Here is a 25,564-nt window from a genome sequence, read left to right on the forward strand (position 1 = left end):
AAAAAATAGGAAAATAAATAAGGATGAATGAATCAGTAAGGCCCATTAGCCCATCAATAATTTAAACAGGCCCATATAGTAAAATTGAAACCGAACATAAATTATTTGATAGTTAAATTATTATAATTTATAATTGTCTCCCAAATGAATGTCAGCCTGGTTAAAAACTTAAAGTAGTGTTCAATTTTGACTCTCTTCCGTGGAAACTTATTATAATTCAAATTCAAAAGTTGTGTTCTCACAGACAGAAAATAAACGCTAAAATGAATTAGTTCATTCACATATAGTGTGTTGCTTCGTTACTAGTTTCCTTGTGTGCCAATGCCTTTTCCTTTTTCTACTTGAAGTGACAAGTTAATGCATTTTGGTGTTATTTAGATATCAATTAATCAATTATTATAATATTTTCTCTATAACTCATTATTGATTAATAATTGTATATATTATTTGGTCTAATGTTTCGCACTCAAAATCATTTTTCTCTTTGTAGTGTGATTAATTAGTGAACCCACTAATTTTGTCAATAAATGAAGGATATTCAGTTTGTCTACTAAGGAGAACATATTCTCTGCATTGTATTAATCTAACCTTTCTTTTTTCCAATCAATTTCATTGCTTCCTATTATCCTTCCAATTTTATTTAGGAATCAGAAAAAGAGAAATGATGCAAAAGAAATTCAATTTGACCAAGAAATTATAAAAAAGTAAATAAAAAAAGCATGACACTTTTCTTGTAAAGAATAAGAACTATATTCTTATAATCCATAAACATTTTTTGAATTATGAAACTATTTAGTAATTAAATTGTTTTGTGTATAATAAATATGTTTATTATGTATGTGGCCCAGTTCGAATGAAATTGAAAGGGAAAGCAAGTCTCCTCAGGTGGTTTCTTAAGGCATTCCGAAAAGTATTTACATTATTTATACATACGTCACCTTGCTTAGCTCACTTCATACGTCACATCGCAATCCACCTAATTTCTTCTCTTCTCTTTTTTTTTTTTTTTTTTTTCTTTCAGTTTCCAATTATATTTACAGGAAGGAAAAATAATATTTAGTAACAGCCAGCCCTCGTACCATCATTATTACTTGATTTAATTTTTGATTTTCCTTGTTACCTTTGCTAAATAATCAAATGAAATGATAGGACTAATTTCTTCAAAAAAAGAAAGTAAATCACGCTAATTACTATGTATAACTGATGGAGTCATTGCACACAATTTAATTGTAATAATATGGTCTATATTCACAGCACATATAATCTATTTATTTGTAATAATATTATTTGCATCATTGCTTACGTTTGGTTTCTACGTAGTAGTACAACCCAATTGTTTCATCACCACCCATATTGACCTCATGTGACCACACTCACACTATATATATGTGTGTCTGTATCTGACTTTTTCTTATCGAGCACAACATAATTGAATACACACACACAACACAACACAACACTTGTAGGTTTTTGTAGTACAACAACAACAATATTAATGGCAGAAGAAAGGCCGCCGAGTAGTAATGTCGGCGTTGAATCGACCGTAGCATCATCGAAAGTGATGCCGATTTGTGAGGAGAGATTAACCAATAGCAAACTTGAAGAAGATCAAGTGATTATTATTAGCATCTCAGATCACATGATGACTTCATCTTTGGAGGGCGACGGCGATGGATATTCCGGCGAGCATCATGATAACCCACCACAAGACAGTTGGCTTCCAATTACGGAATCGAGAAAGGGAAGCAGTTTCACGGCCGCATTTCATCTGATGTGTTCTGGGATCGGAATTCAAGCGCTTCTTCTTCCCTTAGCATTCGTTTCACTTGGATGGTAATTAATCATCATCGATCTCAACATACATCATCAATTGGCACTAGTTTATTTTTAATTATTTGGCATTTGCATGAAATTAATCAACCATTGGTTTACTTTGCTTATTATTATTAATAATTAATTTCCTGACCACCATCGATCATTAATTTGCAACCCCAGCTTTCTGGAGTTCCATTACATTTGCAAGTAGATCGTAAAGGCCACAGTGCTTGTCCATTAAGCGCGCAATAGTACTTCTCTATTTCATTAATGCAGAATCAAGAAAATTTATTTATTAATTCTTTACTTTTATACATGATTATACTAAGCATATTTGTACCTGAAATATAAAAATATTCCAAATAATAATCATCAATCTTGCGCGCTGTGTGCTTGTGCATCCTTAAAAGCTACTTATATTATGACATGTCATAATTAATTTTAACTATTTGTTGGTTGATGCGTATTTGACATCATTTGGAATAGATCTTTCATTTCGAAGATTTAATTTTAATTTGTTGATTTAAATGGCGATCGAACAGGTTTTGGGGCATTATTTGCTTGACTGTGGCATATTCATGGCAGCTCTACACCATATGGCTTCTTGTTAATCTTCACGAACCATCTCCACAATCTGGAATTCGTTACAGTAGATATCTTCATCTCTCAATTGTCGCCTTCGGTTAGTAACTTATTACCATTTTTCTCAACGCATTTTTTATACAAACAAATTTTCCATTCATGAGTTAGTATGCAATTCTTGCAATTAATTCATTTAAAGTCACACATGCATGATCAAAATATATCTATATGTCTTGTATAAATTCAGGTGAAAAACTGGGGAAATTGGTAGCCATATTCCCAACAATGTACCTATCAAGCGGCACGTGCGTAATTTACATAATCACTGGAGGCACCACCATGGAACTCTTGTTCCAATCAATCTGCGAAAACAATCTCGAATGCAAGTCAAAGGCATTGACCGGAGCTGAATGGTGTTTGGTCTTCATTTGCTTAGCCATTCTCATATCTCAATTCTTCCCTAATCTCGACTCATTAACCTCTGTTTCGATTATTGGGTCCGTAACTGCACTCTCCTATTGTGCCCTCTTATGTGTCCTATCCATCATCAAAGGCAAGCCCGACGATTTAGTGGATGATGTCATCATATTAAACAACGATGCTACTTCTAAAATCCGGAATGTGTTGAATGGCTTAGGGATAATTGCTCTTGCTTTTAGAGGACACAATCTCGTTCTGGAGATACAGGTACATCCGTTTTATATATATATATATATATATATATATATATATATATATATATATATATATATATATATATATATATATATATATACAATCTATTAAATAAGTTTAACCAAACGGGCTCTCTAAGTCTGAAGTGTTTCCTAACTGCAGGGAACAATACCCACAAACCTTAAACAACCATCGCGTAAATCGATGTGGCGGGGAGTAACAATTTCGTATCTAGTCATTGCTATGACAGTGTATCCACTTGCAATAGTTGGATATTGGGCTTATGGTAATAAGGTAATAAGTAATCACCATTCAAGAATATGAATTATTTCACCTGTGTTTAAGGTTTTAACTGTGTTATATTTCTTAACTCAGATGCCTGTAAAAGGGGGGATGCTTAGTGCATTCACAAAGTTCAACCAGAGCAGTACATCAAAGTACATCATTGGCTCCATTTACATCCTAATCATAATCAACTATCTATGCACTTTCCAAATTTACGCAATGCCAGCGTTCGACAACTTTGAGCGCATCTACACGACGAAGAAAAACAAGCCGTGCACGAGATTGGTTCGCTCGATTATCAAAGTCTTGTTTGGTGGAGTGACGTATTTTGTGGCAGTAGCTATCCCGTTCTTGCCTAGTTTGGGTGCATTCGTAGGCTCGTTGGCTCTGCCTCTAACTCTGGCGTATCCATGTCTGATGTGGATTTGCATCAAGAAACCGAAGCAGTTTAGCAGAATGTGGGCTATCAATATGGGACTCGGATATTCAGGCATTTTGTTGAGCACGTTGTGCGCAGGTGCGGGTTTGTGGAGTTTGATAGTCAATGGCTTAGAAGCTAACTTCTTCAAGCCCAAATAATTGAACAATCCCGAAAAATAATTGTACAGAGTAATAATCGACTATCCAAGACTTAACCAGTCAAAATATATTTTCACTAATTTCTCCAAAAGGTAGTGTACATTACAATTTTGCAAATGAGTTATGACTAATGATAAGCACAAGAGTGAGTTTTGGTGAGATTAAGAGGGTTGCCCAAATGATTACCGGTCAAAGTAAGTTGACATAACACAGATTGGTAGAATTTAGGTTTAACGAGTCTCCCCAGAATGTAGGCTCTTGACCTAATTACGAAAGTGAGATTTAACGGCACGGCCATTGTCTGGAGATGAGCTTTAGCAACACCACCGGAGAGCATAGGGATTCCGCCGTAGAGCGGGACTTGATGCCCTTGAATCACCGCTATCACTTTCCTCTCACTCTTTCTAGACTGATAGAACTTGTTCATCTGCTCATTAAAATAAAACTAGAGGGGTTAGAAAATGAAGTGAAATAAGAAAAGTAAATATTGGTAAAAACTGACATGACCGGAAGCAAGTTGAAGGTCAAAAAAGTGAAGGTCGAGAGGGGTGGAGGTGACGTGGACACCGAAGAAGGTGGCAGGGTTTCGGTAGAAGATCAAGACCGTAGAATTCAAGGTTAACATATCCGTTGGGACACCAGTGGCATCCATCCCAGCTTGTACATTGAAAGTCTCAAAAGAAATGCTCTGCCAAAATCACATTGGAATACTCATCAACCACACTGACAAAAAAGACTACAACAGTGGCCTGACCTTATCAATATTATCCTAAAACGAATCACATTATTCCAAATTAGGTTTTAGTCGCATTCTCACCACTAATTATTAATTAGTCACCCCTAACCTAACCCCCCACATTCTAGGAAATCGTCTTTCTTTAGCTTGTTCATTCTTGAACCTCTTTTATTGCATAAATATAAATCAACGTATATAAACAAGAAAAGGCAAAACAATTATACTGTAAAAATTTCCATGTTTGTTTCCAAAAATGATTACTTATTTATTTATTATTGAAATCGTTAAGTGGCTGGCTGAGTCAACTCAAACCAAAGTTGGTCCTTTTATTTTGTTTTAACTCAGGAGGAAGGTCTATAGCATATAACAAGAAGAACTTGATGCCCAAAGAAAAAAATAAAAAAATAAATAATAAATAGAACTCACCTTGACGATTAGCTTGGGTTTGTAAGCTAAACTTGATGCCCAAAGAATCAGAGAGAACACAGTAAAAAGCAGCACAAACGAGAATAAGAAGCACACCACATAAAACTTCACTTGTCCACCGTTATCCCTCTCATCTTCCACATCATCGCCCTCCTCATTTTCCTCCACTTCGTCGCCGACCTCGTCGTATTTCCTCTGCATCCGCCTCCACCCGCCGCCGATTCCGCCGGAGTTTCTGGGGTTCTTCAAGGAGGCGGAGAATCGCGAGGTGGAGGATTCACGTGAGTGGTGAATGGGTGAGCAGTGGTACTGGAAATGGTGGGTCGGGGACCCGAAAGGACTCGACCCGTACGACATTTTTTCAAGATCCTGCTGCGAGTGCGACGGGCTCTGCACGTAGTACAACGGCCGCCGAGGCGAACGCGGCGGCGTCGACGCTTCAATGCTGGTCACCTCCGAGTCGGATTTAACGTGCATTGCCACCCCCATTGTTGTTTTCCCTTAATTTTCTCGAAGAACAGATGGAGGAGGAGGAGAGAGAGAGAGAGAGAAGTTCTGTAATTAATATAAAATGGGCAATTGTTGAGAAAATCGGGAAAAGGGAGGCAGGAAATGGGGTTTATTGCAAGCAGAGCAGATTGAAGGTTTTTGAAAAAGTGGGCCCGGTGTAATTAATTTTGTATTTTGGATATTCGGATGGGGTTTGTTTGTCCGAACTCTTCGTGGATTCCGAGGTTATTGTGCGTGATATTTACGCTCTTTTTTTTTTTTTTTTTTCGTTCTGGTCTATGCAGTGGCGGTACCAGGGGGGGCAGTTGACCCCCAAGAAAAAAAAAAAAATTTTTTTTAGCTATTTTGACCTAATATTTTTTGAATATTACTTTTGGCCCCCCCAAAAATTTTGTAAGTATGTGTCTTAACCTTAAATTTTTTGTTTATTCTCCATAATTTTATATAAATTATAGATATATATGATATTATAGATATGTGTCGTAATTTTTTTCGCAGTATAAACCTATTTTTTCAATGTTTTGCGAACCTAAATTTTTTTTCGGGGCGTTGCCCCGAACCCCGAAATTTTAGTCAGCCCCCCCTACTTTCTAATCCTGGTTCCGCCCCTGGGTCTATGTTAATGTTATTCCCTGCAATTTGCTTTGAATGTCTGCAATCACGAGCTGCCCAATATTAGCTATAACGCACTAATCTGAGACATGTTTGAGTTGGGACAACATGCAAGAATTAAAAATTGAAAATTAATTCTTTTGATTGGAATTGAAAATCCAAACATAGCCTTGGTGATGGATTTAAATATGGCGGGGGCGTGAGATAAACGCGAGTGGTGTTGGAGTGGGTATAAGAACCGAGAAAGGAAGTCCCAATTGACCATGAAGATAGGATTTGGATTAGGAGCACAAGAAAATAAAAGGAGGAGATTGTATTTGACCAAAAGTTAAATGGAGTTTGACTAAAGATTGTAGTTTTGCTTCTTAGATTTGTTGTGTCCTTTCTGAAAGTAATAAGGGCCCTAATGAAAATAGAAATATGGGCCCAATTTTAGAAACATCTTATTTGGCTGTATATTTTAGCTCATAATCAATACAGATAGCCCAATAATAGATTGAGGATAAATGAGCAAAACATTGTGGGCTTATTAATGCCCATAACAGCTTATACATGAAAACACTATTTATTGGGCAAAACATATTAGTTGACAAAAGTCAAATATTATATCATTATGACGTCACGGTACAAGTGTAAACCACGTCACCCATTTCACAATCATCCCAATCCAAGTAATCGCACCACTTTCCTGTCTTTCTTTGCTTTTACGAGACTCGTCAATCAGATATAATCTACTTCCATTAATATTAATAATAAAGAGAAACCAGAAATTAAAAAAAATAGTCAACTGTAAAAGCAAAGGGGAAACCAGAAATTGAAAATTCCGTGTGTGTGTCACGGACGGACCAGATTTTGTAGCTTGAAAAGGCACATGTGAAATCAACAAGGGCATTCTTGTCATTTCATTGCAACTCGTATTTGTACCATACGCACAAGTAGTTGTGCATTTGCCCACTAATTTAGTTTATGTCTACGCTTTACGCATGTTGCTTGTCGCTACCTATTTCTTGAAGCTTTTTTTTCTTCTTCCTTTTCACATACATAAAACCAAATCTAAAAGCTACCATTAATTAATCTCCATAAACAATATTAATATAATCCTCTGTATGTATCTTTCTGTTTCCAGTTCATATTAATTTATATTTAATTTGTCAAAACAAAATCTATCTTTCTTGTAACGTACTTTACATATATCGGACAACACCTATTTAACTGAACCCCGGCCCCTTATTTATTATATAATATATATATATATTTCTTGCAAAAATCTTGAAGAAATGAAAGGAATTATGTGGCATTTAGTAGCAGCTATTATTTGTGGTGTGGCAATTGTGGGTAGTGCAGAGGATCCTTACAGGTTCTTTACTTGGAACATTACTTATGGTGACATTTCCCCTTTGGGTGTTCCCCAACAGGTTTCTCTATTATTGAAATTAATTCATTAATTAATTAATTAATTTGCCTATTGGGATTAATATTTTAATTTGTAAATGAATGCAGGGAATTCTGATAAATGGACAATTTCCAGGACCTGACATATATTCAGTCACAAATGATAATATCATAATCAACGTGTTCAATAATTTGCCTGAGCCCTTCCTTCTCTCCTGGTTCGTGATTATAAATTATAAACAGGAACGTGAAATTAAATTAATGACTTAGGTAAATGTATTATTTAATTAAAACTGCAGGAACGGAATACAGCAGAGGAAAAATTCATTTGAAGACGGAGTATTCGGAACGACATGTCCAATTCCTCCAGGCAAAAACTTCACTTACAAAATGCAAATGAAGGATCAAATTGGAAGCTTCTATTATTTCCCGTCCCTCGCTTTCCACAAAGCTGCCGGTGGATTTGGTGGTTTTCGGATCCTCAGCAGGCCTGGAATCCCCGTTCCGTTCCCTGAGCCTGCCGGAGATATCACCATCCTCATCGGTGATTGGTACAAAACTAATCACAAGGTATTTTTATTTTATATTATATATATTATTAACATTAGTAAATCCAATAAGCAAAATACCATAAAAAATCATAAAAACTTGTCATAAAATTTGCATGGTGCAGGTTCTTCAGTCTATTTTAGACAAAGGAAAGATGCTCATGTCCCCCGATGGCATCCTAATCAACGGCCACGGATCAAATGATTCACGATTCACAGTTGAACCGGGTAATTCACTCACCATATATATAATAATATATTATATAACATTTTTGTAATTTTTGCCTTTTAATTATATATGAGCAGGAAAAACATACAGATTGAGGATATCAAATGTGGGGATCCGAGATTCACTGAATTTCAGGATCGAGGGTCACAGTATGAAGCTGGTGGAAGTGGAGGGGACTCACACTATGCAGACCACCATAACCTCCCTGGACGTGCACGTAGGCCAGTCCTACTCCATCCTAGTCACCGCCGATCAGCCTCCTCAAGACTACTACATAGCCGTATCAACACGTTTCTCCACCAAACTCCTCACCACCACCGCCGTTCTTCACTACACCAACTCCGCCAAGCCTGTCTCCGGCCCCCCACCGCCCGGCCCCACCGACCTTCCGTTTTCCTTAAACCAAGCTCGTTCCATCAGGTTATAATACATATATATAAACTTTATCATATTTATTTTCCTCAAATTTTTAGTTAAGTTTCTATAAGTTCATCTAAATCTAGGATTTTTGTTTTTCTTTTCATTCAGAACAAATCTGACAGCAAGTGGACCTCGGCCGAACCCACAAGGCTCGTACCACTACGGCAAAATCAACGTGACCAGGACAATAATATTAGCCAGTACAGCTGGCATAGTTAACGGGAAACAACGTTACGCAGTGAACGGCGTTTCGTTTATTCCGCCAGATACGCCCATGAAGCTAGCAGATTATTTCAACATTTCAGGGGTATTCCGTGTCGGAAGCATCTCCGACAATCCTCCACTAGGGAATGGAATCAACCTCGACACGTCAGTAATGGGGGCAGATTACAGAGCATTTGTCGAGATTGTGTTTGAAAACAGGGAAAACATCGTACAAAGCTGGCATCTTGATGGATATGCTTTCTTCCTAGTAGGGTACGTAAACGTAATTATTAATTAAGTACGTGCGTTAATATGATTTATTAATTTTTCTCTTTCTTGCAGAATGGATGGAGGTACGTGGACATCTGATAGTCGGAAACAGTACAATCTAGTAGACGCCGTTTCGCGCTCCACAACACAGGTGGTGATTATAAGGATGATCAAGATTTAATTAATCATAACTAAATTGAAAACCAAGATTAGTGAATAATATTAATGAATAAGTAACAATTATGTGTTGTGAATATATGTACAGGTGTATCCTAATTCATGGACAGCAGTATACGTGGCACTGGACAACGTAGGAATGTGGAATATAAGGAGCGAGTATTGGGCAAGACAGTACCTCGGTCAGCAGTATTATCTACGTGTGTATACGCCGGTGAAGTCTGTGAGGGATGAGTATCCCATTCCGAGTAACGCTTTGCTTTGTGGAAGAGCACAAGGCAGAAAGAAGAAGCATCCTCTATTAATTACTAATACTTTAACATTTTAATTTGTACATTAATCTAAACTCATATTCTTTTGTATCTCTGGAAAATAAATAAATTATATTAAAGCAAAATAATGGGATTTGTATCTTTTTTAATTTAAATGTTTCATCTTATTAAATGAATTATAGTTATATGAATGGAAACATGTTGTTGTTTTCTACGTAAATGAGGATCATATCAAACACGTTTTGCATCTTATGTTTGAACAAGCTAGTATATGATTTTTATGTTCAAAGACCAAGTCCTGCCTACAAATTAATGTTTTGGTTATTTATAAACAGATATTTTAATTCTATGTCCGGCTAGTAATTACATGTTTTCGTCATAAAAATTATAATATATATATTTTTTTATAAATCGTTACATGATCGGCTTTACTTATTAGGACAGTCCGCCCTACCAACCGAATCCTTGGTTTTCATAAAATGTCTACTTGTGTAAAAAAATTATCCTGTCATCCTTACATCCTTGAACTTTAGCAAGCTCCATAATGCATAAAAGGGGCCTCTAAATCTCTTAACTAAACCATCAAGAATTCAAACAAATCGAAACCAGACTCTTTTATGGCTAAAACACACATTATTCCGTTTCTTGGCCTATTAGTTGTGTTGCTAAATATCATCCCTAACTCAGCTGATGAAAAAACATCGTCAGCCATTTTCATAATGGGGGACTCAACTGCAGATGTTGGAACCAATACTTTTTTACCTCAGAGTACTGTGAGAGCCAATTTCTTACACAATGGGATCGACTTTCCCAAGTCTCGCCCAACAGGAAGGTTCAGTAACGGCTTTAACAGTGCTGATTTTGTCTGTAAGTAATAATAAAAACTTATATAAATATTGCATCTCCATGCATGCATAAATGCTTCTTATGCAGACTGATAACGACATTATTTTTCATGCAAATTAAATTGTCGTTTTTCAGCCAAGCTATTTGGTCTCAAGAGAAGCCCACCTCCGTTTTTGTTTCTTACGACCCTAAAAACTAATCATTTTCGTAAGCATCTATTGAAAGGTGTAAATTTTGCCTCGGCTGGTGCTGGCCTTCTCGATATAACAGGTCCAAACCTGGTAAGAATTTTTCTGTAAACAGTAAGCTTAATTAAGTAGTTTTATTTGTCCTAAAAAAAAATCATAATCGTATATTCTTTTCTCATGTGTATGTTGCCAACAGAGCGTCGTACCATTATCGAAGCAGATAAGTCAGTTTTCAACAGTAAAGGAAAATCTGATAGCCCTGTTAAGTCTAACAGCAACAGAAACAATGCTGTCCAAATCTTTGTTCTTCATCAGTATAGGGAGCAACGATATTTTCGGCTATTTCATGAGCAAGAGTACAATGCCTAAAGATCAGTTCATTTCCCTTCTCATATCATCGTATTCAGACCACATCACTGTAAGATATTTCATTACTTATTTCAAAATCTACACTAAATATCTCAACTTAAGCTAAACTAAATTTTTTTTCTTTCTTTTCGGGCTTAGAATTTATACCGACTCGGGGCAAGAAAATTCGGCATCATCAGTGTGCCACCAATAGGATGCTGTCCATCACAAAGACTTGTTCAGAAACTCATAAATGGTGTTAATGGTTGCTTCGAGCCAGAAAACGACTTCGCCTTATCTTTCCACTCAGCACTAAACAACCTTTTACTCAATATCAGCTCACAGCTTTCGGGTTTTAAGTACTCTCTTGGAGATGGATACAGAATGACTATTGATGTAATAAATAATCCACATGCCTCTGGTAAGAACACAATTGATTTGTAGTGTGTGTATATATATAATGATGATGGCTTATATTACTACATCTTTAAAAAATGTTTTTTTTTCGGTTTTTTCATAGGATTTGAGAATGTGGAATCGGCATGCTGCGGACATGGATTTATAAATGCGCAAGGCCCTTGTAATTCGACAGCGTCACTTTGCGCAGATAGACGCAAGTATTTGTTCTGGGATATGTTTCACCCTACTATGAAAGCTGCTTATACGGCAGCTCAAACACTCTACAATGGCCCTCCACAGTATGTTTCGCCAATTAATTTTTCTCAGTTGGCTGAGGACAATTAATATTTAAAAGTTCGTTACCTTTGTTTGTACTTTGTAGCTGGGCTTTTCTAAATATTCTTTTGTGCTTGTTCTAAATTCCAATACGTACCAATAGAAACATGCCAACTGGACCTTCTTCTATATTGTACTGAACAAAAATGAAGGCAACACATATTTAGACAAGATATATCCTTTCTTGTTAAGAACAATCCAATGTATAAATATATATATATATATATATATATATATATATATATATATATATATATATATATATATATATATATATATATATGTATTGTAACAAGGGAAATAGAAAGATTACGCAAGTATGTAATACAGGTAACAACTTCATGTATTGAAATGAAAAACTAGACTTCATCATCATCCTCGAGCAAAATATCAGCAGGGCCTGAATTAGCATCTACGCCAAAATCACTCTCATCTTTGCTTCCCTTTTTGCAAACAAGGTCCTCCCTCTTTTTCTGCATCTCCAATACGTAGTTTGGCTCTTCCAGAAATTGCAAAATCTGCCAAAAAATAATTACAATTTAGAAAAAAAATTATATTGCTAGATTTGTAAGGGAATTGATTGTTTTAGTACTGAAAGATGAGATGATGTACTGTTTTCATAGTAGGCCTTCTAGAAGATGAATGCAAGAGACAGAGTCGTGCTACAATCATCATAGCCTTCATTTCATCCTCTTTGTAGTCTTCCTTCAAGTCGGGATCGATGAGGCGTTCGTCTAGGCCACACGTGAGCAGAGGCCTTGCCTGCAAATTGTAATCGCAAAAAAGGGTCGAGAAAAAATTTAGAAAAATTCAAAAAAAGAAACAAATAAATTATGGCTCAATTCAAATTGAATTACCCAAACTACTAAGCTTTCTTGATTCGACACTGGACTTGTTTGGATAGCTTGTTTCCCGGTGATGAGTTCCAATAGCACAACCCCATAAGAATACACGTCTATCTTCTCATCAACTCTGCCATACATTATATACTCCGGGGCTAAGTATCCAAATGTACCTATAACATGAATCGGCTTTTTGTGTGTAGATGATAATTGATTGGTCGAAAAATCTACCGTTGCAGATCCAAAATCTGAGAGCTGTAAGTCAAAAATCCCAAGTTCTTATCAATATGTACATACTTCAATACATTAGACGATTAGATGAAAAATGAAAAAAAGAAAAAAAAAAAACATGAATTACCTGTGGTTTGCCGTCTTCAGAGAGTAGAATATTGGATGAATTTACATCTTTATGTATAACCGGAGGAGAGAGAGAATGGAGGTACTCTAATGCCTTGGCCAATCCAATTGCAAGTTGCATCCTCTCACTCCACTTCAACTGATTGAGCCTCTGCTTCAGATTTGAGTTAAGTAAGTTGTATACAATTGCATACATTTCCTTACAGCAACAGTAACCGAGAATTTGGACTATGTTTTCGTGTTTCAATCCACTCAATATCTCCACTTCTCGAAAAAAGATCTCCTCCGAATATTTAGAGGTCTTTAGAACCTTCACTGCTGCATCCTGACCATTTTCAAGAATCGCTCGATAAACTTGACTGTGTGCCCCTTCCCCAATCAACATACCGGGACGAAAACTTTCCGTTGCATTGTTAAGTTCGTCATACGTGAAATGCCTATCTTGCCCCTTGGCTTCTAGCGCGGCCAATCTCTGGAAGAATTTCGGGGAAAGATGATGGAAAAAGTTTTCACTTTCAGTTTGCTTTGATGTTGAAGGTGTTGATGAAGACGGCATAGACAGAGATTTCTCGAACAGAGGTTTTGTTCTTGGCCGATCACAGCTGATGGCCGATTCTGACAAAGACGACACAAAAGTTCGACAAACTCTAGGGATGGAGGCTTTGCCTGAAGTTCCCATCTCCTGGAATACAATTTTCCATGCATTATTCATTATTACAAGCTTGCAAGAAGGAGGCAGTGCTCTCAGGCATTTGGTGATACTTGAATTTTTCGGCCTGCAGAAATAAATGGAACTTGTTAATGAAAAGGGCTACAAAAACACCGTATTCTTTAATTATATGTATGTGTATTTCTATATTACCATTCGGTGCTGCATCCAACGGCAAGAATCACGGCAGAAGTCAACTCAACTTGGTGGCTCAGTTCTGTTATGTAGCAGTTTCCGGTACAGATCTTCACCTCAAAATCCACCTGATTATTGCAACCTCAAAGCAAGTGAAGCAGCAATTTCACTTTGACAAATGTATGTTAAAAACAAAATATATACAGACCTGCTTAGATTTGCAAAAGTCTTCATGGATGTGGAATGTGTTTGGATCGAAAATATCATCAGAGTGCTGTACGTGAATGGCGAGCACACTGTCTCCTTGCACGACTAACAAATGCAGTAAACGGAGCAGCATTTCTCTGCTGCAGTTATCGGATTTCAATCCAACAATGATTCTTCTTTTTTTTCTTCTTGTTTTGGCAGTAGTCTCCAAAAGATTCCAAAAGATTCCTCGATTCATCCCATCCGTAGTAAGCAGGATCCCAAATTGGTCCGAAAAAGAAGCATCCCATATTCAGTTCCTCCAAACAGTGCAATAAAAGACTTGAACAGTGCCAGCTCGAGAGCTAATAGTCCTTTTCAGATTGGTGGCTTTAAGCATTTAGTGATGTTTGGTAAGAACGTTAAACCAAAGGCAAGCAAGCAGATGGCTGTAATAAATAACTGCCCATAACTGCTGCTATTCCATATCCTCCAAAACCAAGCACCACCATGTAGGCTCAGACAGATTTAACATCACTAACAAATTTGTGTTTTCTTGTCTTTGTTGGACCCGCAGTGACATTGACCTGACTGGCTGGCAAGTCGGGTTTATCAGAAAACGACAGTGGGTGCGATGTATGATATATCCATGTTCAGAGGAATGTTAGAATTAAAACACCAGTAAAATCAATGTTTTTTGATTTATTTCACAGGTTGTTGTATGATAGGAATCATCAGTTCAGTCAGTCCAGCATTTCGAACATCATCAATGTTAATGCAATAATTAATAAACTACGTTGACTTCCTTACATTGTTGACCATAAATCATTGCAGCTAAATTTGCCTTGCAAGAGTTTGAGTAACATATAAACAAGAAAGAAGCAACACCAATCCTTTTCAGTCAATACCATCAAGTAAAAATTGTTCATGTCCTAAACATAAAAATGAATAAAAAAAATTCCACACTGAAATCACATATTTATTTTACAAGCTGAATAAATGTGATTGCAGGCAGATTTACTGCCAAAACGAAATGTGTCTTTCGATGCATTGATATAATCGTACACGGGTCTTATTTAGATTGTAGGGTGTATCATCTCAGCCCCGAGATGAGAGAAGCATGGGTCCAGGCTGTCTTGCACAATCGTCAATTTATATACTCAGATAGACATGAAACTGCAGAGCTCACTATCCACAATTCTGCTTCTCACGAAAAGATGCACTCACTTATCTGCAATCTGCATATTCAAATTCCGATGAAACCGGATGGTGTTATAAGTATAACTCCATAACAAATAACAACAAAGAGAACTAAAGCAACCAAAACGTTTTGTATACTGTCAAAGGAGCATGGATCAGCATCTGAAAGTTCAAGGTGTAGAAGGCTCGCAATAAAGGAGATCAAAAAACAAAATGAAGTAACACCTAAAGAGCTACTTAGAGAAGAAGGCAGCGTTTTTAAGCACTCTAGATAATACACAGAAATAATATCCTTCTTTTTTGTTCTGAAGAGTTTCTCAGAAAAAAGGCAATGAGTGGATGTAAAGTTCGCTGTTCAAACTTCGATCACAGTTGCATCAAAGTCAATCAGAAAATTGGCCATTACTAAATAAATTTTAAGACCATGTCAATGCAGCAATAACTTCATTGTTCTCCCTTAACAAATGTATATAAAGCCTCTCGTTGTTATAACTGATTTTAAATCCCTGTATGAACAAAAAATAATTTAATCAGTGCGAGTGGTCACCTTAAACATGGTTTAGGAAGTACGTTTTTCAAAAAACAACTAATGGGTCCATGCAAGATCTATCGTAAAAAGGCTTCCCACTTCAACTGAGGTTAAGATATCAAAAACTCAGAGACACAAAAAGTAGACAAAATATTTTAATCGAGCTTAATCTTCTGCATCTTATTATTAAGACCAAAAAGGCAAGCTTGCGTAATAATCATATGCAATGTAAATCAGCTTCCCACCTGGTTAAGGGGGTTGTCTGGAGATTTCTTCCAGAGTTTCCAAATCATGTCCTTGTATTGAGTGTGCGTCAATCCTGGTTTCTCTTCCTTCAACTTTGGAAGCTCAGCTTCTTCAAAAGCCTGCAAAATATAAAGGTTCATCACAAAAATGGAAAGCTACAATGCACAAGCTAACTTCAAAAGCCAAAACCATCATATGATCGACGGGATAAAAGTACACAATGATGTAGCAGTCTGTAAAAAAATGAATCAGCCAATGCACCACAGAATTAATTCAATATCAACACATGCGAATACAAAGAAAGGCAAATCGTAAACTTCACCTAATTACGTTTGTGAAACATACAGTTAAAACGGCTAACAAACATAGTTCTCTACTAAAATTACATGAAAACAAAACTCGAGAAAAAATTGACATAAAAATTGTACCTTGAACGAAGCCTTGAGCCTCTTCTCCGGGTGCTTATCCACCGGTAAACTATCCTCCACCGTCATCTTGGCAAGAGCTTCCTCCACCGACCTGGCCTCAATGATAGAATCATCACGGTTAGTATTCACCACATTCACCATCCTTTCGTACTCCTCCTCGTCCGCCGTTCGATTCTTCTTCTTCTTATCCTCCTCCACCCGCCGCTGCAACGCCGCCTGCTCCTCCTCCTTCCGACGCCGCAGCTCCACCTCAGTCACCTTCGGCACGGGAGCCGCCACCCTAATTGCCTTCTTATCCGTCTTCTTCAAACTCTTCTCCAGTTCCTGTTCTTCTAGCTCAGCTAACCGGCGCGCCTCCGCCTTTTTGGCCGCCGCCTCAGCCCGTTTCTCGGCGTCCTCTTCTCGTTTCTTGGCAGCTTTCGGTTTGTCTCCCTCGGCCTCGCGCCAGTACTTGTCTTCTTTCTCCCTGGTTTCGCGCTCTTTGCGATCGGCTTCGGAGACGTTTTTCCTAACCCTAGCTGCTTCGGCTTTGCTGTTCGTTCCCATTTTTTTCGGCATATTGAACGACTGTTTCCTTTGCTTCTGCAATTTCACAATGAATCACGAAAAAAAAATTTGTCTTGAAAAAATTGGGAATTAGGTTATTCAACGGAGCAAGGGATTGAATAGAAGCTATCTCTGTAGTTAAATCGTTCACCGACTAAAAAGAGGGGAAGGGGTCGAAAGTGGGCCTACATTCTGGGCCGAACCCCAAATATTTACGGTTCTACTTTTACTGTTCACTCTAATTCTATGTATGAAAACCAAAAGTTAAACAGTTAAAAACTGGGCCTACATTATGGGCTTAAGCCCACATAGTACAATTCTACTTTTACTGTTTACACTTTACACTGTTTTATCTCTCGAGTTGGGCCCACACTATTGTCAGACCCATATTTGCCTTTGTATTTTACATTTTTTTTTAATTTAATATAAAAATATATATATTAAGTTTTTCTAACTTATCTATTGATAAGGTTCGAGCCCTGATCATTGGTCAAGTGAATCACATGCAAAAACGTGCAAAAGCAACGAAAATTTGTCACTAGATTTTTAATTAATGGAGAGAAAAGTCCACTTTATTTTAATCTCGGGCTTGGTGATGAAATGTGAACAATGAAATATAGAGTAGAGACGCCATTAAAATATTAAAGAGGCTTGCATCACATGTAGGCCCGGCCCGGCCCAGTCACGGAAATTAAGGCAAATTTAATTAGAATGTTGAACGACAATGAGGTCATAGGCTTCATTATGCATGTGAATCAACGCAGTATTATTGAGTATTAAATATGAGTAATTTGTATGTGACTATTTTTTTTTATTTTTTTTGTATTTTGCAATAGATAAAAATATTTTCAATTAATCCAACCTAGTTTAATTGACATAGTCTCGCTTGTTCCAATTGTTAGGTCATCAAATGCGGGTCTTTGAATTTCATATTAAATCACAAATTTTATTACTTTAGATATTATATTCCCAAAATTGATAAACATTTGGAAAAAAATTAAACAAAGTACGTTGCTGTCATATCTACATTTATAATATATTGAATTTGACAATCAAACCAAAATAAATAAATGTATGATTTAAAAAGACATTTTTCCATGAGTGCAAGCAACATGATAATTTAAAAATATCAAACCAAACTATACAATAGTCATTAATAGTCCCACCAATTGCCTCTCAATTATTATTTTTAAATGCGTGAGAATTAACATTTAAAATAATTTGTATTTAATAAGAAAAAAAAATTGACAAAAAATATTTGAAAATAACCAATAATTTTGCTAGTAATACCAAACCAACTAGGGGGCGAAGAAGTAGGTGCATCCGACCAGCCGACCTAAGGGGGTTCGGACCTAGACACGCAACCCTAATCCAATCATGTGACTCCCAATCCATACCAAATAATGAGCCATCAAAAGTCAATGGGTCAAACCTTTTGAATTGATTTTGTGACGTGGCCAAAATCTGATGCCCAAGCAAGAAATCAAAGCAACATGATTTGATTCTTGATTTTGAATCAAAGGGCTCTCATAACTGGGGCTGGGTTCAGACACATTTCATCATCTTTGCCCAAATTATAACCTTCAAGTACACCCTACTATCATTTTCTTGTTTGTCCTTCACATTTTTTCAAATTTTCAAAAATCTAGTCATTTAATTTGCTCATTTACATTAAAATTAATGTTTTTTATTTTTTTATTTTACATTATTTTAATAGAATCTTTTCGAGTTTCAAAATAATGAGTCCCAAATAAAAAGAAAAGGAGAAAGGGGAGTCAATCCCACCTCCGATCCAACGCCCCGGAAATGGAGCCTCACCTTTCTTATCATGGGAACTCCCGCTTGTTATTATCTCTCACTTTTTTCGAATTAAAAAATAAATAAAATAAAATAAAACACGCCGTTTCATCTATTCTAACACGCAAGGCCCTCAGATTCCTGTGAAATGCACAGCAGTCTTCAACCTTTTTCTTTCTTTCTTTTTTACACCCCAAAAATTAAATTTAGCTATACTTGCAGACTGTATAATTTGTATATGATTTCTGCTGAATTAAATTCTATATTATTGAGAATATAAAATATTATTTTATAATACAAAAATTTATATGAATATAAAATAGAATTTTACCATGTTCAATCGGTTCGATAGATCTTTTGCCAAATTCAATTTTATAGTACAAAAAATTATAAGAATATAAAATATAAAATAAGTTTTGCTCCTCTCATTATTTTGTTGGGACTTGGATCATATTTTCAGTATTTTCGTCACTTTTATTTATTTATTAATTATTGATTCTACTTTTTACCCGGTAAATAAATGGACTTTTTATATTAATTGCCGCAATTTACATAATCCTGGTAGGTCATAGGTGGTATAATAGTAAATTAGTAATACAAGTCCAAATGCGCCTGCCGACGTGGCAATGGGACATGTAACGGAAAAAATGACCTATTTCGTCGTTAAGTCACTGCAAAGACACACAGCCACTACTGTTAACGCCGTCTTGCAGCGTCTTTGTCGTCAAGTTCTGAAGAAAATTACCCCTTCCCTGCTAACGCCGTTACCTCATAATTACACACACCTATACATATATAGTGAGAGAAAGGGGAAGGTGGAAGAGTTGAGTAGAGTGAGAGAAAACCTGTCGCTTTGCTTTTATTATTGTCTGCTTTTACTTTTTTCCCCACTCTCTCTCTACCTTCTACATCTTCTTCACCACCATTCTTATCTGAAGCCCCAAAAATTTCAGGTAACGGTACAACCACGCTTGCTTCTCTGTGTGTGAAATGACGGAAATGTACATCTGAGATCGATCTCTGTATTTTTCCCTCTGATTTTTTTAGCTTTCATCTTAATTAATCGACAAACAATGGGGAGTGTGTCTTCCGAGGAGGGCAGTGAGGAGAGGTGTGGTAGCTACAGCCTGAGCGCTGACATCAGCGAGTCGGAGAGCTCGAATGGCGACATAGATGAGGACGAGAGGGGCGGCGCGTCGACTTCCTCCGGTTTTTCTCCTTTCGCCGCCGGGAGTTCGGCGCCGTTGACGCCGACATTTAGTTTCCCTTTGATCGGAGGCAAGGATGTGGTGGTTTGGGATGAGAAGCCGCATAAACGTAGTTCCGATTTATCTGGTTTGTACTTCTCTCCCCCAATTTTTTTTTTGGATATTTGTAATGCTAAATTTACTGCAAATACTCAAAATAGTTCTATGCTGTATAAAATGTCACCTATTATTTGTGTTCTATACAGTTTTAATTAATTGAAATTAAGGTGTAGCTCAGAAATAGCGATCGATCTGTTGGACATCTGCTAATTCCCTACACTGATTTTATGCAATTTTTCGTCATTTTGTTTTATACGTAAATTTGCCCCGCGGATGATATAGTGTATGCTACAGTCAGACAGTAGGCTTAGCGTTACAGATTTATCATTGTTTTTAGGCTTTTCCGAATATCGTAATAATTCTGTGAAATATTGGTTTTATCTTTGCACACTCGCAGAAATCGACATGATGAAGGAAAGATTTGCGAAGCTTCTTCTTGGTGAAGACATGTCTGGAGGGGGTAAAGGAGTTTGTACTGCACTAGCTATTTCAAATGCTATTACCAATCTTTCAGGTATTTTCCTTTATATCTACGTGTCCGCGTGATTTCCGCTTGCAAACATGGTCTAATTATTTTTGTGTGAACCTGTATTGAAATTGTAGCAACTGTATTCGGGGAACTGTGGAGGCTGGAGCCAATGGCTCCACAGAAGAAGGCAATGTGGTGCAGAGAGATGGAGTGGCTCTTATCTGTGAGCGATTCAATTGTGGAACTCGTTCCGTCGACGCAACATTTACCTGGCGGAGGCACGTATGAAATCATGGCAACAAGACCACGTTCTGATTTATACATGAATTTGCCGGCGCTCAAGAAGTTAGATGCAATGCTGATAAGCATTCTTGATGGCTTCAGAGATACGGAGTTTTGGTATGTTGATCGCGGTATAGTTGTGGATGATTGTGACAAGTATTCATCCGATGTAATGTGTGGGAGGCCTTCAGTTAGACAAGAAGAGAAGTGGTGGCTTCCTTGTCCTAAAGTTCCTGGAAAGGGGTTGTCTGAAGATGCGAGGAAGAGGTTGCAGCAGTGCAGGGACTGCACAAATCAGATACTCAAGGCTGCCCTGGCCATAAATGGCAATGTTCTTGCTGAGATGGACATTCCATCTGCATACATGGAAACCTTACCCAAGGTAATCTCATATTTTGTGGCTGCTTATTTAATACACACGATAATCTTTGTGTTGGCTAATAGATGTGTTTTTTGCAGAATGGAAAAGATTGCCTTGGTGATATAATCTACCGCTACATAACAGCTGATCAGTTCGCACCAGAATGTCTTCTCGATTGCATGGACTTGTCGTCAGAGCATCACACAGTGGATGTGGCAAATAGAATCGAGGCGGCAGTGCATGTGTGGAAGACGAAAGAAAAAAAGAAACATCCCAATGTTCAGAAACCGAAACGTAAGACATGGGGTGGTAAAATGAAAGGCTTTGGTGCTGATGGAGAAAAGAATCAATCTCTGGCACAACGCGCTGAAACACTGTTGCATAGCCTTAGGCACCGTTTCCCTGGTCTCCCACAAACTGCACTAGACATGAGCAAAATTCAGTATAACAAGGTGGTTATTTTTTATATTAATTTATATTCTCTTTTTGCTTCAAACCTGTTCTAGTTTCTCTGTCTTAAAAAAGTCTTCTGGTTTCTCTTATAGGATGTTGGGCACTCAATTCTAGAATGCTACTCGAGGGTAATGGAGAGCTTAGCATTCAACATAATTGCAAGGATTGATGATGTTTTGTATGTAGACGATGCCACAAAGCGCTGTGCAGCAGCAGAATCTATGTCTATTTTTAACAGGGGAGGGGGTTTCAATGGTCTGCCGGTTCAAAAGAAGATGTCACCGAGTCCCTTTTCAATTCAACATACACCTTACGCATCTCCATTTGCGACACCGACATTCTGTACATCGCCGCCCTTGCCAAGTAGCCCGAGAAGGACTGTTACTCCACTAAACAAAAGTACAAGAATGCCGAACGTTAATAAGTTCGACAAAGTTGTGCCTGCTGACTTGGATAAACTCTGGTCGTATGCTGGTAATCTTGGTTCTAGAAGAGTCCCAGGCGAAGCTCAGGAGCGTGATTGATTGTTTAATATATCTGACTGTGGGGGGGTGAAACAGAGGGAAAGGGAAAGGGCAATTTACTATATATATTGTATATTTGCTTTAGCTTAGGGTGTTCTCTAGTTGAAGTTTTGACCATTGTTTCTTTCAGATACATTAGGCTTAATTTATCTTCTGCATTTTATCAAGTTAAAGTATGCACGGGATGATGAGTAAGCTTGTTAATTACTGTCTACATCTTGTTTAGTATTCGGCATGGTTGTTGATACGCATTCCCTAGCAATCTTTCTCAGATAGTCCTGCACTTAATAAGTTTCATTGTTCTATGTGATATTAGTTGAATTTCACTGTGTTATACACGTGTATAAATATATACACACTTGTACACGTATAGTATTAACGAGACCGTGCAGCTATAGCAACGCGATCCTTGAAAATATGGGGCATTTATCGTGAAGACAATAAGAATAATACACTTCTTGATGTAGTAAAATTTAAATAAAGAACAATCTCCTTAGCTGCAATCTTTAAGCTAATGGGGAGCAAATATATTATCACAACAATTAATCAATTGCTTTATCACTGAAGTCGAGTACTAACACAAGCAGATAGATACAAACTCAAGACCAAACGATCAGTTTCCCAGAAGAATATTAGAAACACTGTCAGAAAATAAAAGCCAGAAAATACAATTCACAAGAAGACCTGCATGTAATTCAGATTGAAAATTGCGTCAATAAAAGATGCTCACAACGAATAAAGGACATAATAGTTTAGAAATATCACAAAATCATCTCCTAAGATAATGTTGTAGTACTTAAACTTTGATTTAATAGAACAATCATGACGACATGGACATTACACAAGAAGAGAAGTTCTAAACCAAGGAAAAAGAAACACAAATTTAATTCATAGTTCAGCAACATACAGGTTGATCAGCACCACTGACACACACCATAGGAGCCATGACTACCTTATTAACGCAAGCTGCCAGCAACGAAAGAAACTCTGGTCACTAATCAATACATTTCATTGACTTCGTCGGCCATTAATCTCTCTGATTTTCCAAAACTCTGCAAGTGTTAAATATTCAGTCTATCCATCCCAGCCTGCATATGATGCCAAATTCAGTTTGTTAGCTCAAACATTCGAAATCATTTCACCTGAATATCTTCCATTGGCAGCTAGAGGCAATATTTTTCATCTCATAAATTGCAAAAATGTTACTTACAAGGTAGTTAAAGCAGTCCTTTTCAGAACAAAAGGGAGTCTTAAAGAAAACTTCTATACAGGACTAGAATTCAAACATTTACGTTTGGTGCAAATAGAGGATTAGAACTCCTTCAACTTTTCATCTCAAGATATCGAAAAAGTGTTTCCGAATTGAACTCAATACTAAAAACAAGATAAATTGGCCACTGTGCACAAGGCTAATCAGCAATGGCATTGACATGGTAACCCAAATACTAATGGAAATGCATAAAGAACCAAGTTGGCAAAGCAAATGCAAAAACTAGGATAAACAAGAACTTACTTCGATAGATGCAGTTGAATAAATCCAATCAGGTGGTGGCCAAAACATCTTGGAGTAACCAACGTGATTATCAATTGGCCCAATACTCCGACTCTCCATATCGAACACCCCAACACCAATCTTCCACACCCCATCATCATCCTCCCTATTACAGTACTGATCAGTGAAAAATATACAATTCCCCTTGCAGCTATTATCTCGAAAAATTTCCGAAGCCGATGCTGAAAATGTACAATTATCACCCAAAAACAACATTGTATCCCCCAAATCACTCACTTCTACCCACTTCCCCACGTTTTCGTCTAACCTAAACACCTCAAACTTCACAGTCCTCTCACTCATAAAACCATCAAATTCCTCGTAAAATTCGAACCCCTCATTGTAACCTAAATCATCTGCTGGCCCAATGCTCAAATACATATCGACTAACAACAACTCACCCTTCAATTCCACAAGAAACTTCTTGTCGCCGCCAAAAACCGAATTCGCAACAACACTCACAGTTAAATCTGCAACATTCACAACAACCATTCTACCGGTATTATCAACCGCACAGAATCTGCCTTCCCTAAGAATGACATCATCATAAGGGGAAGGTAGATCATCAATAACACTCCATTTCTCATCGCCAGGCTTGTAGACCACCAGTTTCCCAGATACATGAATTGTCAAAAGCACAATCCCTCCACACGAATCGTTCATAACCGCAACTTTTTCCATGTAGAGATTCCCCGCCTCTCCAATCGAACTCGCCATCGGTCTAAAATTAATATACTGAAGAGCATATTCTTCACCCAATTCCTTAACCCTTAAATCGAAGAAATTAAAGATCTTGGGAAAATTATCAGGCAAGGGTTTGAATTGGGATCGATCGAGCGGGTTCAGGAGATGCATCCGGGCGGGGTTATCCCGTTCGAGTTTGATGATCCACGATGATTGATCGGTGGAAGGTGATTCGAGATAATAGACGGTACGTTTGGAGAGGTAAAAACCCCAGCTAGTGTCGGAGATGCCGGAATTAGGCAGGATAGAGGATCGAATAGGCACGGAGGGTGGTGGAGGAGCAGCGGCGCGCCAGGTGGCGCAGACAGAGCGGAAGCGGAGGAGATCGATTGAGGTGGGGAGGTGTTGGGAGATGAGATGGAGGAGTTCAGATGGAAGTGTAGTCCATTCCGCCATTGAAGAAGATTGAAGCAAAGAAAAGGCAACAAACAGTTTTGGATTCAGTTTAGGGCTGAGAGAAATGACACCACTCAGCTGTGAAGGCGCTTCGTAAATGAAACAACACCTCGTTAATTTTTATTTTGTTTTTTTTCTTAATTTTTTTCTTATTTTTTTTTAAATAATAAATAAATGGGTAATTTACAACCTCGCCTGAGGTATGATTAAATTACAAAAAAAAACCCTCTTGTTTGCGTAATTACAACCACCCCAACTATAAATCTTCTTACACGTCCACCATTGCGGTTTCAAATTTAGTGGAATTTTCGAGATTATATGGAATATTATCACTTATGTACCCGTTTTATCCCATTTGAACTCCATATTTTGAAGCAAGATGATCATAATATGTATTTTTTGGCTTGTATATATCAGATTGTGGTGCATCAGAAACTGTATTTTTACACAAAACGAGTACAAACTAGACCACATTCCACAAAATCTAGATGATTATGTTGCATTTGACACCATAAGTGTGGAGACGTAAGAAAAAAAATCATAGTTGAAGGGTAGATGTAATTATCCAAACAAGAGGTTTTTTTTTTTATAAATTGATCATACCTCAAAGTTGTTTGTAATTTTACCCTAAATAAATATATATAATAACTAA

At 37.3% G+C, this 25,564-nt stretch overlaps 8 protein-coding genes across 11 annotated transcripts; 4 read left to right on the forward strand and 4 right to left on the reverse strand.

The window, feature by feature from the left end:
* Positions 1–1,413: 1,413 nt before the first annotated feature.
* LOC105957813 (lysine histidine transporter-like 8) lies at positions 1,414–4,027 on the forward strand. The gene is made up of 5 exons (XM_012981779.2): positions 1,414–1,833; positions 2,358–2,497; positions 2,645–3,084; positions 3,235–3,366; positions 3,448–4,027. The coding sequence occupies exons 1-5, from the start codon at positions 1,496–1,498 to the stop codon at positions 3,934–3,936; spliced, it is 1,539 nt and encodes a 512-aa protein (XP_012837233.2). The 5' UTR covers positions 1,414–1,495; the 3' UTR covers positions 3,937–4,027.
* LOC105957815 (late embryogenesis abundant protein) lies at positions 3,989–5,729 on the reverse strand. 2 transcript variants are annotated; one of them, XM_088821719.1, is made up of 3 exons: positions 5,099–5,723; positions 4,439–4,624; positions 3,989–4,363 (listed from the first exon to the last, which is right to left on the reverse strand). In XM_088821719.1, the coding sequence occupies exons 1-3, from the start codon at positions 5,585–5,587 to the stop codon at positions 4,064–4,066; spliced, it is 975 nt and encodes a 324-aa protein (XP_088677845.1). In that variant the 5' UTR covers positions 5,588–5,723; the 3' UTR covers positions 3,989–4,063. The 2 variants fall into 2 exon arrangements, with proteins under 2 accessions (XP_088677845.1, XP_088677848.1); XM_088821722.1 differs by lacking the exon at positions 4,439–4,624 and having other exon boundaries at positions 5,099–5,729.
* Positions 5,730–7,218: 1,489 nt separating this feature from the next.
* LOC105957811 (L-ascorbate oxidase homolog) lies at positions 7,219–9,904 on the forward strand. Its single transcript, XM_012981777.2, has 8 exons — positions 7,219–7,635; positions 7,721–7,830; positions 7,912–8,182; positions 8,286–8,388; positions 8,467–8,809; positions 8,918–9,286; positions 9,356–9,434; positions 9,549–9,904. Exons 1-8 carry the CDS (start codon positions 7,498–7,500, stop codon positions 9,786–9,788), a joined length of 1,653 nt encoding a protein of 550 aa, XP_012837231.2. The 5' UTR covers positions 7,219–7,497; the 3' UTR covers positions 9,789–9,904.
* A 436-nt stretch (positions 9,905–10,340) lies between these two features.
* On the forward strand, positions 10,341–11,858 carry LOC105957392 (GDSL esterase/lipase At5g55050). The gene is made up of 5 exons (XM_012981313.2): positions 10,341–10,599; positions 10,714–10,859; positions 10,963–11,184; positions 11,274–11,535; positions 11,635–11,858. The coding sequence occupies exons 1-5, from the start codon at positions 10,350–10,352 to the stop codon at positions 11,856–11,858; spliced, it is 1,104 nt and encodes a 367-aa protein (XP_012836767.2). The 5' UTR covers positions 10,341–10,349.
* A 275-nt stretch (positions 11,859–12,133) lies between these two features.
* On the reverse strand, positions 12,134–14,467 carry LOC105957809 (putative serine/threonine-protein kinase PBL22). The gene is made up of 6 exons (XM_012981775.2): positions 14,101–14,467; positions 13,911–14,020; positions 13,050–13,824; positions 12,707–12,946; positions 12,462–12,611; positions 12,134–12,367 (listed from the first exon to the last, which is right to left on the reverse strand). Exons 1-6 carry the CDS (start codon positions 14,335–14,337, stop codon positions 12,209–12,211), a joined length of 1,671 nt encoding a protein of 556 aa, XP_012837229.2. The 5' UTR covers positions 14,338–14,467; the 3' UTR covers positions 12,134–12,208.
* Positions 14,468–14,972: 505 nt separating this feature from the next.
* On the reverse strand, positions 14,973–17,183 carry LOC105957810 (coiled-coil protein). Of its 3 annotated transcripts, none has more exons than XM_012981776.2 (3): positions 16,482–17,183; positions 16,053–16,172; positions 14,973–15,316 (listed from the first exon to the last, which is right to left on the reverse strand). In XM_012981776.2, exons 1-3 carry the CDS (start codon positions 17,037–17,039, stop codon positions 15,302–15,304), a joined length of 693 nt encoding a protein of 230 aa, XP_012837230.1. In that variant the 5' UTR covers positions 17,040–17,183; the 3' UTR covers positions 14,973–15,301. The 3 variants fall into 3 exon arrangements, with proteins under 3 accessions (XP_012837230.1, XP_088677854.1, XP_088677858.1); XM_088821728.1 differs by lacking the exon at positions 14,973–15,316 and adding an exon at positions 15,451–15,784 and having other exon boundaries at positions 16,482–17,168; XM_088821732.1 differs by lacking the exon at positions 14,973–15,316 and having other exon boundaries at positions 16,026–16,172; positions 16,482–17,167.
* Positions 17,184–19,550: 2,367 nt separating this feature from the next.
* Positions 19,551–22,467, forward strand: ROPGEF1 (rho guanyl-nucleotide exchange factor 1). Its single transcript, XM_012981771.2, has 5 exons — positions 19,551–20,159; positions 20,529–20,645; positions 20,735–21,264; positions 21,342–21,695; positions 21,789–22,467. Exons 1-5 carry the CDS (start codon positions 19,898–19,900, stop codon positions 22,218–22,220), a joined length of 1,695 nt encoding a protein of 564 aa, XP_012837225.1. The 5' UTR covers positions 19,551–19,897; the 3' UTR covers positions 22,221–22,467.
* Positions 22,468–22,891: 424 nt separating this feature from the next.
* Positions 22,892–25,022, reverse strand: LOC105957808 (F-box protein SKIP23). The gene is made up of 2 exons (XM_012981774.2): positions 23,734–25,022; positions 22,892–23,308 (listed from the first exon to the last, which is right to left on the reverse strand). Exons 1-2 carry the CDS (start codon positions 24,910–24,912, stop codon positions 23,282–23,284), a joined length of 1,206 nt encoding a protein of 401 aa, XP_012837228.1. The 5' UTR covers positions 24,913–25,022; the 3' UTR covers positions 22,892–23,281.
* Between the last annotated feature and the right edge of the window lie 542 nt (positions 25,023–25,564).

This window comes from Erythranthe guttata, chromosome 2, assembly GCF_056151865.1.
Source record: "Erythranthe guttata isolate IM_541 chromosome 2, IM_541, whole genome shotgun sequence".
NCBI lineage: Eukaryota > Viridiplantae > Streptophyta > Magnoliopsida > Lamiales > Phrymaceae > Erythranthe > Erythranthe guttata.